This window comes from Oncorhynchus masou, chromosome 12 (assembly GCF_036934945.1).
Source record: "Oncorhynchus masou masou isolate Uvic2021 chromosome 12, UVic_Omas_1.1, whole genome shotgun sequence".
Classification (NCBI taxonomy): Eukaryota; Metazoa; Chordata; class Actinopteri; order Salmoniformes; family Salmonidae; genus Oncorhynchus; species Oncorhynchus masou.
The window spans coordinates 49,461,771-49,476,152 of record NC_088223.1 but is presented as its reverse complement, the minus strand read 5'-3'; the positions used below and the strand labels follow the sequence as shown (position 1 = coordinate 49,476,152).

The window sequence follows — 14,382 nt, the reverse complement described above, 5'->3', positions numbered from 1 at the left end:
ATCTCTGCGAGGGTCGGGATGGGCCCGTGTTCTTTTCTTATTTTGTAATCATGTTCTGATCAGATGATTGTCCGTTACTGACTCAATGTGAATGATCATGCGCATGCTATTGTTGTGGAGGATTTCAGATGTACAATATTTGAATCGGTATTGTCGTCCAACTTCCATCATTAGTCTTGGGTATATGGTTGGTTTGCCCTTTACTAGAAACCATGTTATGCGTGCAGCAACAAGGACGTAAAGGTCACCTCATTAGCATTAGATATCAAGAATAAACCATGTTGAAAAGCCCCTATCCTTTCAACAGAATACTTTTGCTTAAAGATTAAATGGTACTTATTTGCTTTCAGCCTCTTAGATATGGTGTATTGCAATGCCAAGTATCACCCTATTGCCAATATAAAGAACTGTATAGGTACAACTACAAGAGCCATTGTTGATCTACATACATATTTATGACTTTTGACCCTTTTGCATTGTCATTAGTGGGTGAGATGTAGAGTGAATGCAAGAGAAAGAATGAATGTTCATCCAAGCTTCTGGTTAATTCCGCACTGAGCTTTGAATGAATGAATTCTTTCCACTTTAATAGGCTGTACTACACAAACGAACACAAAGACACTCAACACAGGCACTTCTCACCCTCAACAATAAGAGTCCCTTGTATTCCCCTTTCCCACAGATTCCACAGCATAGCACACTAGTACTGCCCCCCACCCTGATGTATGGAACATGCGATTATCACATAACCTGGCCTGCATATTGGATGAAGCCATTTTGTCACAGCTACAGTATGCCATTATATTATGCGTCTGCTCTTTGTTGTTTGACAGATAAAGCATGTATGTCATTTTTCCTATTAAATTGTTTGTTTTTTCTCGGTTCTGTGGGGTCTGGGCATTTCTGAAACACAGGGTGGTGGTCCGTATGAGCCCATGTACGCATGCGTTGTGGTTTCGCTGCTGCAGAGAGTTCGCGTTCCACGGTCGCGGAGGAAAGCCGACGCTGCCAAGGAAACACACATGCAGACATAAGGGAATCCAGATTTCAGCATCGTCGTCCATTCCCTTGACTTCGATAATTCACCGGTAGTGATGGTAGCGTGCAGTAACGCATTTGACCTATAGATCTATTCCACGAGCGATGTCTAAATAGCTGCCAAATAATACAGGCAACGAGAGGTCAAATAAATAAAATAAAAAGTCAAGGGAAAGGGAAAGACAAACCAGCGGTAAGTAGATTTAGGTACCATTTCACCCTTCTTAGATCACTAGGATAGACATCAATATTATACATTGCACAATAAGTATTTCCAATTATATAATGTGTTTGGGGGCGGGGGGGGTCTAAACAAGATGAGAGTGGATGCGGGTGACACCGGTTCTATTTACTATAATCTTACAATATAAGAAACGCTTGCATGAGAAAGAAAAGTATATGTTTGTGTGACAGATATTGTGCCTTGGAATTAGGGACATAGATTGACGCTCTCACCACTCGAGACACCCGTCTCCTGGACAATTCTAATCAATATATTGGTTTTCCTCTTCACATTCACGAATATACCATTTTCAGCTGTACTTGAACAATGGTTAACTGCTGTAGCCCTATGGTCGTAGCGAACACCTGTTCTATTCCCTTTGCGTTACAAATCACATGCTTGTGCAGAAGCAGCAATGGTTGGATGTATGACGTGATCATCAGTCCAACTGCAGGAACTCACTGATGTCATTCTTTTTAGTCAGTCAGATGTCTGATGAAGGATGACTACTAATTAAGTCAAATTTATATTTTTTTTTGGGGGGGGGGGGGGGAGCAATCTGTACCTGCACGAGGCTGCAGGTGCAGTCATATATCTGCTCATCTATTACTATGAAGTTACAAAGAAATTAGGCTTACTGAACTAGGTTACTGTGAAACAACGTGAATACTACAGTAACGAATTGCTACAGAACATGATTCAGCCCCCCAAAAAAATGTCAACCTGCTAATTACACAGGTGCAACTGATGCACAAGTGTTACCCAAATGCACTATTTAAATAAAGCATACTGTATATCCTATGAGATGAGAAGTCCAGGTATTCTGAGATTATCGGTCTCCTTTGTAGCTCAGTTGGTAGACCATGGTGCTTGTTAATGCCAGGTTAGTGGGTTCAAATCCTGGCACCACCCATATGTAAAATGTATGCGTGCATGACTGTATGTTGTGTTGGATAAAAGTGTCTACTGAATGCATATGTTACAGCAGTATCACTAGTCTGAAGTATCACCTGCATATTTCTTATTAAAAGAGGCACATTTCTGCAACCAAGACCTCAAACAGTTTGTAGGAAAGAAATAGGAGGGGAGGAGGGCCCTCAGAGCTTATATGGAACACGTTTTGGTTGGCCTTGATAATTGACAGACAATTCTTGGTTAACTTGTTTTATTTGTCAACTCAAATGGTAGTTTGGCAATCTTGATTGATTTGGGATTACAAAGGGTAGGCCATAAAATGTGGTCTTAATTGCGGTTTACAGTTTGCGGTGACAGTTTGCATCCTGTAATTTTTTTAAGCAATGGAGGAAGCTTATGGTGTCATGACTTTGGCAGTTTTCGGCAAGTGTCATGACTTCGATGGACTCCATACAGTTCTTTGAGGACTCACTTAATTTCAGCAACAGGAGAAACCTGTCAAGTTGGGTGTTGTGCTTGTATATTTGACTCAAATGCTTGTATATTTGTGCTGATCTTTACATATTCTAACTGCTCTTACCTAGTTTGAATAGATTCACCCACTGACTATGGTTGAACTGCTAGGTCTACGATGGGAGGAATGCAGTAGATCATTGAGTTTCTACTATCTTGTTCTGAACATAGATTATGTAAAAGGGAGCCTGGAGCCAGTGTCATGCTAGCAGCACTGTGGAAGTGTTGCTATGGTTTCCACTCATGAATCAGTTTTCTTCCCATGACTGTTGAGGCTGTGGTGGCATGCTATACTGGCTCCAGTAGAGGAGACAAGAATGAGAGATGAGAGAAAAGACACACAACTTGACGTTTCGTAATCAATGGTAGCATTTAGCCAGATTCTGAGAGCCACTCTTAGTTTGAATAGTGAGAAACTCCAACAAGAAAGGGGCATTGTGAGCGATGGAAAGGATGGCTAAAAATGAGGAAGAGGGTAATGGTTAGCAGATGCCAGCAACAGACTGGCCAATAGATTTTTGAGGGGACAGCAGTGTTTGGGTGTGAAAGTAATCATTCATGAAGAATTAACACACAAAGGAGAACAGAAAGTTCACTCATTCATATTTGAACAATAAGCTATGTCAGTAAATAAATAAGCATTTGGAAGGTGGGGTCTCAGCAGTCTCAGCAATGGGAGCGAGTCATGTATAAATGATCCAAGGGATAGTTCACCCAGATAGTAAACGTATAGTTGAAGTCGGAAGTTTACTTTCACTTAGGTTGGTGTCATTAAAACTAGTTTTTCAACCACTCCACAAATTTCTTGTTAACACAATATAGTTTTGTCAAGTCGGTTAGGACATCTACTTTGTGCTTGACACAAGTAATTTTTCCAACAATAGTTTACAAACAGATTATTTAACTTATAATTCACAGTATCACAATCCCAGTGGGTCAGAAGTTTACATACACTAGGTTGACTGCCTTTAAACAGCTTGGAAAATTCCAGAAAATGATGTCATGGCTTTAGAAGCTTCTGATAGGCTTGTTGACATCATTTGAGTCAATTGGAGGTGTACCTGTGGATGTATTTCAAGGCCTACCTTCAAACTCAGTGCCTCTTTGCTTGACATCATGGGAAAATCAAAAGAAATCAGCCAAGACCCCAGAAATGATTTTTTTTCACCTCCACAAGTCTGGTTCATCCTTGGGAGCAATTTCCAAACGCCTGAAGGTACCACATTAATCCGTACAAACAATCGTATGCAAGTATAAACACCATGGGACCATGCAGCCGTCATACCGCTCAGGAAGGAGACGCGTTCTGTCTCCTAGAGATGAACGTACTTTGGTGCGAAAAGTGCAAATCAATCCCAGAACAACAGCAAATGACCTTGTGAAGATTCTGGAGGAAATAGGTACAAAAGTATCTATATCCACAATAAAACGAGTTCTATATCGACATAACCTGAAAGGCCGCTCAGCAAGGAAGAAGCCACTGTTCAAAAACCGCCATAAAAAAGCCAGACTACGGTTTGCAATTGCACATAGGGACAAAGATCATACTTTTTGGAGTAATGTCCTCTGGTCTGATGAAACAAAAATGAAACTGTTTGGCCATAATGACCATCATTATGTTTGGAGGAAAAAGGGGGAGGCTTGCAAACTGAAGAACACCATCCCAACCATGAAGCATGGGGGTGGCTGCATCATGTTGTGGGGGTGCTTTGCTGCAAGAGGGACTGGTGCACTTCACGAAATAGATGGCATCATGAGGAGGCGAAATTATGTGGATATATTGAAGCAAAATCTCAAGACATCAGTCAGGAAGTTAAAGCTTGGTCACAAATGGGTCTTCCAAATGGACATTGACCCCAAGTATACTTCCAAAGTTGTAGCAAAATGGCTTAAGGACAACAAAGTCACGGTATTGGAGTGGTCATCACAAAGCCCTGAACTCAATCCTATAGAAAATTTGTGGGCAGAACTGAAAAAGCGTGTGCGAGCAAGGAGGCCTACAAACCTGACTCAGTTACATCAGCTCTGTCAGGAGGAATGGGCTGAAATTCACCCAACTTATTGTGGGAAGCTTGTGGAAGGCTACCCGAAATGTTTGACCCAAGTTAAACATTTTAAAGGCAATACTACCGAATACTAATTGAGTGTATGTAAACGTCTGACCCACTGGGAATGTGATGAAAGAAATAAAAGCTGAAATAAATAATTCTCTCTACTATTATTCTGACATTTCACATTCTTAAAATAAAGTGGTGATCCTAACTGACCTACAACAGCAAATTTTTACCCGGATGAAATGTCAGGAATTGTGAAAAACTGAGTTTAAGTGTACTTGGCTAAGGTGTATGTAAACTTCCGACTTCAACCGTACATATACACATAACCAAGGAGCTGCAGAGCAGACATGCTAAAAGGCCATACTCCCATCCTCCAGAGAGTATCATGAACCCGTCTCTCTCTGTGATAGTCTCCGTGCATGAGGTTGCATTTCCCTGCTAGAGGTTCCCCTTGAGGTTGTTTACGCATGTTTAGCTATTTTACCGTGCCAATTTATTGCAATTTCTGACAGCTGCAAAAAGGACTCTGTAGCCTTGGGGAACATCTCGGCCTATTTATTTGAAATAGGAGACATATAATTAAAGCCTGACATTCCAAGATGATATGCTGATGTAGGAAAACTAATAATGTTCTTTGTTTTTCTGGTCCTATGTTTATATGTTTTGTGTATTCTGTCTTTTTTCATTTTGTCTGGTCCAATGCTTCTATTTGCAGTGTACTACAGTATGTGTATGATTGCTTTGTTCTATTTCTCTCAAATGTACTTCTTCTCATCACATTGCAATGGGCAACAGAGCATAAGGGAAGGTCCTTGGAGGTTGCCATGGTGATGGCCCCAGACTGTAGCTCTGATATAGTAGAGCCCCTTGCTGTTTGCATGCACACTACTCACAACCCCCCCCCCCCCCCCCACCACACACACACACACACACACACCCCACACACACACCCCCAATGCAATACACTTTGTTGTACACGATCACAGAATAGACAAGATTTTGAAGCCCATAATTAGTCATCCATTGACATGAACAGAATAGCCTTCATTCGATAAGGTACATTAGTACTATCTCACGAGCAAAATTTGTAAGCTTACTGTAGGTAAGTCTGTTTTTAGACTTGAAATGCCCAAATGCCAAATGAAGATGAAAGCCCATTCTCATTGGATCCAAGCTCTTTGTCATTGGATATGCTTATTGGGTTATTTTTGTTCTTCTATTTTTAAAATATTTTTAGACCAGTGCTTGAAAGAGACATGACATGTAAAGGCCTATAAATACAGTGATTGAACTGAGGGAGATAGGAGGTAGAACACTTGTGAAAGAGGGACGTAAGCCAGAGGAAGAGAGGTCTCCTCCATTGTCTCCACTATAGGGACATGCTGAGCAGTAGGCAGTGGGTCGTGTAAATGAATGCCAGGCGGTTGTGTAAAGGCATGCCAGCCTGCATTAGGGCTATGTGGGGAGAGATTCAGGCTAGATGGCCACTACCCATTAGCCTGATGGGCTGAGCACAGAGTTCGTACCCCCCCCCCCACACACACACACACACACTCACTGTCAATCACACACTATCCATGATGCAATAGGCCATGATACTGTCCTAATATTTCATTGGTTCTTTAGTCTGTGCCCCCCAACCTTTGAATCCTAATTTCCAGGCTTCCTTTGATTGCCCTTGCCTTCCTTTCAAACATAGTAAATACTACTATAATCACAGTGTCATACTAATGAAGTTATGACCTTTCATAAATGCTTACTCTCAACCTCTTTTCTTTGACAATACTAGGTCTTTGTCCGCCACACCTTTCATTATTTGTCCATATGATTGCACCATTGCTGTAGATGTTGTGATTTCCCTCTGTTGGTTAATTACATGGTTTCTATCGGGTTCTCTCCGTTCTCTCTCCCCCGCCTATTGACTCTTTCTTTATTCAGTGCCTCTGATTGAGGTGTCACACAACATGGCGTTCAATATAGACTGCTCCACTGAAGACTGAGTTCTATTGTTCTATAGCCGCAATGAATGTGCTCATTTGAGTGTTTTTTGTATGTGTTTTTTTAAAACCCTTTCCTCCCTGGCTCTCTGTAGGTGAGTGTGTGTAGGGCGCAGCCGCCATGCCGCTGGTGAAGAGATGCATCGAGCCCAGGCACCTGTGCCGTGGAGCCGTGCCGGATGGGGTCACCAGCGAGCTGGAGTGTGTCACTAACAGCACCCTGGCAGCCATCATCAAACAGTTGGGGGGCCTGAGTAAGTCTACACACCTGACTGATTGTCTGTCTGCTGACTGACACCGACTGACTGAATGCTGAATGGAAATGAACTCTTAACCAAACTATTTCAGGCAGAATATTTTATTTTCTTCAAACATGTAATGTATGGGTTATTTTAAAGGTACATTCTCATAGCCCTACTCTGATCCTGACCTCTGTTAATGCATGTTGTGTGTGTTTTTGTGAACGCAGGTCGACATGCAGAGGACATCTTCGGGGAGCTTTTCAACGAGGCCAACAGCTTCTACATGAGAATGAACAGCCTCCAGGAGAGAGTGGACCTGCTGGCTGTCAAAGTCACCCAGCTGGACTCCACTGTGGAGGAGGGTAGGTGGAGGCGGCGCGTGACAAGGGTTATGAGGGGCGGGGGGGCAGAATCTGCTGAGGAAAGGGGAGTGGTCACATAATACTGTACATGCTATAGCATGATGATACTCAGTCAAAGTTGCAGCCCAGCATATGGTATGAGAGCGTGAATAAGCATCGAATTAAGCGCACCGTGCTAATTAGCGAAGTAAAGCATACCGTTGCATAATGCAAGGGCTTCACCAGGGCTTCGTGCCCCACAGCTAAGCCATAGACTCACTGCTGCTGCAATCACCAATACATTGATTTCCATTATACAGCCTGGGATACGCTGAATACTGTATACAGTGCAGTCGGAAAGTATTCAGACCACTTGACTTTTTCCACATTCTGTTATGTTACAGCCTCATTCTAAAAATGATTAAATTGTATTTTTTTCATACACACACCATCCCATAATGAAAAAACAAAAGCTGTTTTTTAGAATTTTTGCACTGAAATATCACATTTACATAAGTACTTCAGTATTTACTGAGTAAAGACTCAGTACTTTGTTGAAGCACCTTTGGTAGTGATTACAGAATCAAGTCTTGAGTATGACGCTACAAGCTTGGCACACCTGTATTTGGGGAGTTTCTCACATTCAACTCTGCAGATCCTCTCAAACTTTGTCAGGTTGAATGGGGAGCGTCACTGCACAGTTATTTTCAGGTCTCTCCAGAGATGTTCGATCGGATTCAAGTCCGGGCTCCGGCTGGGCCACTCAAGGACATTCTTGTGTTGTCTTGGCTGTGTGCTGAGGGTCGTTGTCCTGTTGGAAGGACAACCTGAGTGCTCCAGGTTTTCTCTGTTCATCTTTCCCTCGATCCTGAGAAGTCTCCCAGTCACTGTTGCTGAAAAACATCCCCACAGCATGATGCTGCCACCACCATGCTTCACCGAATGGATGGTGCCAGGTTTCCTCCAGACGTGACGCTTGGCATTCAGGCCAAAGAGTTCAATCTTGGTTTTATCAGACCAGAGAATTTTGTTTCTCATGGTCTGAGAGTCCTTTAGGTGCCTTTTGGCAAACTCCAAGCAGGCTGTCATGTGCCTTTTACTGAGGAGTGGCTTCCGTCTGGCCACTCTACCATAAAGGCCTGATTGGTGGAGTGCTGCAGAGATGGTTGTTCTTCTGGAAGATTCTCCCATCTCCACAGGGGAACTCTGAAGTTCTGTCAGAGTGACCATAGGGTTCTTGGTCCCCCGATTGCTCAGTTTGTCCGGACAGCCAGTTATAGGAAGAGTCTTGGTGGTTCCAAACTTCTTCCATTTAAGCATGATGGAGGCCACTGTGTTCTTGAGGACTTCAATGCTGCAGAAATGTTTTGGTACCCTTCCCCAGATCTCTGCCTCGACACAATCCTGTCTCAGAGCTCTATGGACAATTCCTTCAAACTCATGGCTTGGTTTTTGCTCTGACATGCACTGTCAATTGTGGGACCTTATATAGACAGGTCTGTGCCTTTCCAAATCATGTCCAATCAATTGAATTCATCACAGGTGGACTCCAATGAAGTTGTAGAAACATCTCAAGGATGATCAATTGAAACAGGATGCACCAGAGCTCAATTTTGAGTGTCATAGCAAAGTGTCTGAATACTTATGTAAATCAGGGATTTCTAAAAACCTAGTTTCACTTTGTCATTATGGGGTATTGTGTGTAGATTGATGAGGGCATTGTTTTTTTATTCATCCATTTCAGAATAAGTCTCTAAACGTAACAAAATGTGGAAAAAGTCAAGGGGTCTGATTACTTTCCGAATGCATCTCTGCTTACCTTAATCATGATTCATGAGCCTCTGTTTGCGGTCCTATTAAACTGTGTTGAAGCATTGATCCACCACTAATGAATGTGGTTGGTTTTCATGTTATTGAACTTCTAAACGTCCTCATGCAAACTGGGTTCCCGTGGCCATTCATATCTGATAATGAGTCAGTGTTTGAGGGTTCATTCATTGTGTTCGTTCTTGGCATTCTGATCCCAGTTTCGCTGCAGGACATCAACATGAGGAAGGCTTTCAAGAGCTCCACCATCCAGGACCAGCAGGTGGTGTCCAGGAACTCCATCCTAAACCCTGTCATGGAGATGTACCATCGCTGTGACAAACCTCCACCTCTAAACATCCTCAGCCCCTACAGGTCAACCCTCATCCAAACACATAACAACTTACTGAACCCCACTTTAGTCTTTGCATTTTTCCTTAGGTACAGGATACAGAATTAAGCATTGGGGATGTGCAAATGATGTGCATTATAACATAGTTATATAATGTATCATATATAAAGTGTAGGTGTCAATTGCATTGCCGAAACACAGTCTCAGGTCAGGATGTGTTGTCATACAGGGATGACAAAAAGGATGGCCTTAAGTTCTACACAGACCCATCTTACTTCTTTAACCTGTGGAAGGAGAAGATGATCCAAGCAACAGAAAACAAGCGGAAGGAGAAGAGGAAGCAGAAGGCGGGTGACAAGGTGTGAGAGTTTGTTTGTGTGTCTTATGTGCGTCGATGATGAATCACTACTCTCACACATGTCGCTACGTTCCGCTGCAAGCTCTTTGCTGGCTCTTGATATTTTTGGGGGGTATTTTATTAGGACACTCTTCCTGGGGGTCCGCACCAAACATGAAACATGACATAATACATAACATTAATAGACGAGAACAGCTCTCTCTTATCCTCTATATTCTCATGACTGTTGGCAGTTTGTTCCCCTTCTCAGACCCGCTCTCCTTCCCTCCGCCATTGAACATCAGGCCCGTCAGGATTAGCTCGTTGCTCCTTTTAGACTGTCTGCGCACAGGCGTCCTAAGCCTGGGGATGTGGACGTGTGTTTAGACCGAGATAGAGGACGGGAAGGAAAGGAAAGAGAGAGAGGGAGCGAGGGCTTAAGGGGCGAGGGAGGGAGCAAGAGAAAAGACAGCGACATGGTTAGTAAATAGCCTTGTCATATGTGTTTAGCAAGATGAGACACCTCTTACAAACACTACTAAGCTGTATAGCTAAAATTGACTTAATTAGAGGATTAAGAACTAAGACTAAGAAGGTCCACCACTAGTCTAAGGAACCGTAGTGGAATTGAAATGCATTTTATACATAATAAATGAGCCTTGTCATAAATCATAAACATGTCCTGTTTATGGTTTATGTTTGTCCCATAATGATGATAGTCGATGATAGTTTTTTCCCATATGTAGGGTTTATACCGCATAAGGGAATCCTCTGGCACAGTCCATATCCCTGTATTTCGGCTGTAGTCACCGTCCTTGTCATTTTCAGGAGCAGAAACAGGTGGAGGACCCCAGCCGGGAGGTGAAGAAGGTGAGAAAGGCCCGGAACCGCCGTCAGGAGTGGAACATGATGGCCTACGACAAGGAGTTCCGTCCAGACACCCGCCTCACGCCTTCACCCTACCATGGCATGTCCTCTGAGGGATCCCTCTCTCCAGACAGGTCAGTAGGGATGCACTGAATCAATCAATCAAGGAACAATTATTATATATTACTGTATATATTATTATAGATATTATGTGAAATATGGGGAAATGCTCATCACAAAATGTAAATGTACAAAATCTGCTTTCTGCTGCCATCTACCTAAATGTTCGAACGCCTTCATGTTCCTTAGAGGGATACTGCGAGATTTAGAGATTTAGGTATAGAGATGTATAGAGAGCTCAACGTTGTATGTTTCTCAATGGCGCTGCCATAATGGACGCCATAATGGAACAGAGACAACGTTGTGACCTCTATACATCTCTATACATCTCTATGCGACAGCTGGTCAGAGTGAGGATGTAAATAGAATCTTGTTTCTTATGATTATCAGTCAAATAAGCACATTTAGAAAATATCGATTACTATGTATAGCTTTGTAAGACTTTAAATGACTAACCACCAAGCTTTGGAGTATTTAGAAGGTCTGTTTCCTTGCTTTTGAGAGGAGCTGGCTACTGTACCAGCAGACTTTCAGCAATTGCGCTAAGCTAACAATATGCTAACTTTAATAAAACTGCACGCAGAGACATAAAAATGGTATCATGAGTTATTCTGACTCCGGGTAAGTAGAAAAATCACCTGAATCTCGAAATATCCCTTTAACATGTAGTATTCTACATTGTACTCACAGTATAATGTTTGACTACCAAGTTACTAGGGAAACGTGGATGTCTATTGACATGAGACTATGTGTATACTGAACGTCTTGGAAGATATCCCTTTTGCTCCTCATCAACCTCTGTCTGTGGATGAAATGTTCCAGGTCTGGTATGTCTGATGAACAGTCCTACCCTGCCAGCCCTAACCACCCACCTCAGGAGGGAGTTGTGCTGGGTCCTGATGGGAAGGAGCACCTAACAGGCCCCAACCAGACCCAGTCCCTGGACCGGGCCTACCGCCCCCCTGCTGCTGCTACCACTGCAGCTCAAGGCCGCCAGCATTCCCTGGGCCGCATGCAGCCCCACCATGGACCCACACCTGCGGACCCATCCCTGAACGGACCCCGGCCCGCAGCTTCCAAAGAGGCCAGGTGTGTTAGCCAGCTACCCCTCTTGTCCCGCCTTCTGTGCCCATTTTTGCTATTTTATCTAAGCTGGATTCAAGTCTGAAAGCCTTTTCTATCTACAGTAAATGTCACAGGTATTTATCTCATCCAACATGAATGATGTAGTGCTGGAATGGTGAGAAAGACTATGTCTGACTTGGTTGGTTTCCTGTCATTGGTCCACAGCGGTCACCAGATGCCAGAGCACTTTATCCCTCCGGCCCCGCCCCCACCTCCTCCCCTCATCCCCTCAGCCCAGACGGCCTTTGACAGCAAAACAGGGCCTCCCACCCTGGCCCCTGGCACAGTGGCCACCCTGTCCCGCCCCTACAGCCCCTCACCCCCACCGCCCCCACCCGCTGGCTATGTCCCCTCTCCATCTCACCCTGTCACTGGAGGACCTCCTGTTGCCCCTCCTCCACCCCCACCTGGTGGCCCCCCAACATTCGCTCCCTCTCCAGCCCATGCCATACACCCCTCTGGGGGAACACTGCCAAGGAAGGGCAAGGTGCTAGGCATCCCGATAAGTGACGCACGCAGCGACCTGCTGTCAGCCATCCGCAGAGGTGAGACCCTCTGGTTCTAGGTGGAACGGCCAGGATTACACTACATGATCTGTCTGGATTACTGTACATGGAAAGCTACTATTCTAGTAGCATATTTACTGTATGGGAAATGTATTTTGACAGTTTGTAGTACGTATCATCTGTACAGTAGATGACCGTTGTGTTGTGTTCCTTAGGCATCCAGCTGAGGAAGGTGCAGGAGCAGCGTGAGCAGGAAGCCAAGAAGGAGCCAGTGGGGAACGACGTGGCCACCATCCTGTCCCGACGCATCGCAGTGGAGTACAGCGAATCAGATGAGGACTCGGAGCCTGAGGAGAACGAGTGGTCAGACTGAGACGGAGCAGAGGGCTTAGGCTTACTTTACTTACCTACAGAGTGCTGCTATTCCAATAACAGGAAACACACACACACCACAAACACACACACACACACACACACACACACAGTCATCGCACACTACGTCTCAATAGACCTCTTGTTAGAGGAAGTAGATGAGAAAGTAGATGAGGAGATGCTTACACAGTATGACAGTATCCATTATCTAGTCAGATATGGGCTGGGAGGAAACCACAGTGGATCTGGGGCTGGGGGGGGAGGTCTGTTGAAAGCAGGTACAGCAAGCTTATACTTATATATATAATATGATATAGTATAATATATTACTTATGGTCCAGTATAAAAGTGTTTCTTTCATGAGTCCTGATATTGTAGTTTGAATATTATTTGTGGTTTCAGTTGCATTTAGATTTTCAATGCATCTCCTCCACCTGTATATGAGCCACACCAACACCACAGATGTTGTTTTCTAGGTGAAGATGCTATGGCATTCTTTCAACTCATCTAACTTGATGCACTTAAATATTTGTTCATTGAAAAGCATTATTTAGAGTTCTCTTCTATTCTGGCTGTGCTGTTTGTGATCACTGTGCATACGAAGATGATGTCACATCAAGTGTTAAATCAGGTGGGTGGATACCTTTGGACATATGATGCTGTAGCCGTAACCGTATTGTCAACACAGCCTTTTGTTATCTGAGGGATGTTCCTTTCATTTTGTCACTTTGTTCAATTGTTTACAGTGTTGTGGTTGAGTATTGATACCCTAACTGGCAGTGTTTAACATCAGTTGTCCTTTTTGGTTTACATAATTTGCTAAAGATTTGATGGTTGACTAATGACCACTGTGTAAGACAGACCCTAACATGGAAATAATTTTGGGGTTTATTTTCTCTATTGTACTTTGTGTGTGCGTGCGTGCGTGGTGTGCGTGTCAGCGAAAGGGAATATCTCAATGCCTTGCTGTTTCCTTCTTTTCTGACTCACTTCTTTTATGTTGAAGGCCTGGAGATATAGTGTCTGATTGCTGGTGGGCTTGTCGTCCATTTTGACTAACGTTCTACTGGAAGAGATGAGAGAGGGTTTATAATAGCAGTGTTTCGAACATACTGACCCTGTGTTCTATCAAGTCATGTGTTTGTACAACTACTGTGTTTTACAATTCATTGTTGTATAGATTTTCTTTTGTAACACTGCTTGTAAAAATGAATTTGGGTGTCTAGATATGAAATGACTATCACACTGATCGAACCTGGAAATAAGAAGGGCATGTGTGAGGGGGTAATAAAATGAAATAAGTGTTACGAGGCCTTACTTTTGTATTGGATCCTCTTGTGGCTGTTTTTTGCAAATCGCTGGTCTATTCCATTGACATAACTTCCCTATTGTACCGTATCACTCGAATGTGAACAACCAATGTATGCACTAGTTCTGAGAGACATTTGTATGTCGTTATTTTTTGCATGTACAGTGTGACCACCACCCACCACGTCAGGCCATCTGGCCATCTGCGACGGCAGGAAGGGCATAGGGACAAATGAACTCATAATATCCACAACATGGGAGGG

At 43.5% G+C, this 14,382-nt stretch overlaps 1 protein-coding gene across 1 annotated transcript; it reads left to right on the top strand.

The window, feature by feature from the left end:
* The first annotated feature begins 934 nt into the window (after window positions 1-934).
* On the top strand, window positions 935-14,118 carry LOC135550268 (actin-binding protein WASF3-like). Its single transcript, XM_064980923.1, has 9 exons — window positions 935-1,231; window positions 6,839-6,997; window positions 7,213-7,347; window positions 9,354-9,507; window positions 9,714-9,843; window positions 10,650-10,822; window positions 11,631-11,897; window positions 12,099-12,478; window positions 12,655-14,118. The coding sequence occupies exons 2-9, from the start codon at window positions 6,865-6,867 to the stop codon at window positions 12,810-12,812; spliced, it is 1,530 nt and encodes a 509-aa protein (XP_064836995.1). The 5' UTR covers window positions 935-1,231; window positions 6,839-6,864; the 3' UTR covers window positions 12,813-14,118.
* Window positions 14,119-14,382: the final 264 nt, after the last annotated feature.

Excerpts from the sequence above, each read along its gene's own strand:
- LOC135550268 (XM_064980923.1), top strand. The coding sequence starts at position 6,865 with ATGCCGCTGGTGAAGAGATGCATCGAGCCCAGGCACCTGTGCCGTGGA. Across the intron at positions 11,898-12,098 it reads GCAGCTTCCAAAGAGGCCAG|CGGTCACCAGATGCCAGAGC; the intron begins GTGTGTTAGCCA and ends ATTGGTCCACAG. Across the intron at positions 12,479-12,654 it reads GCTGTCAGCCATCCGCAGAG|GCATCCAGCTGAGGAAGGTG; the intron begins GTGAGACCCTCT and ends TGTGTTCCTTAG.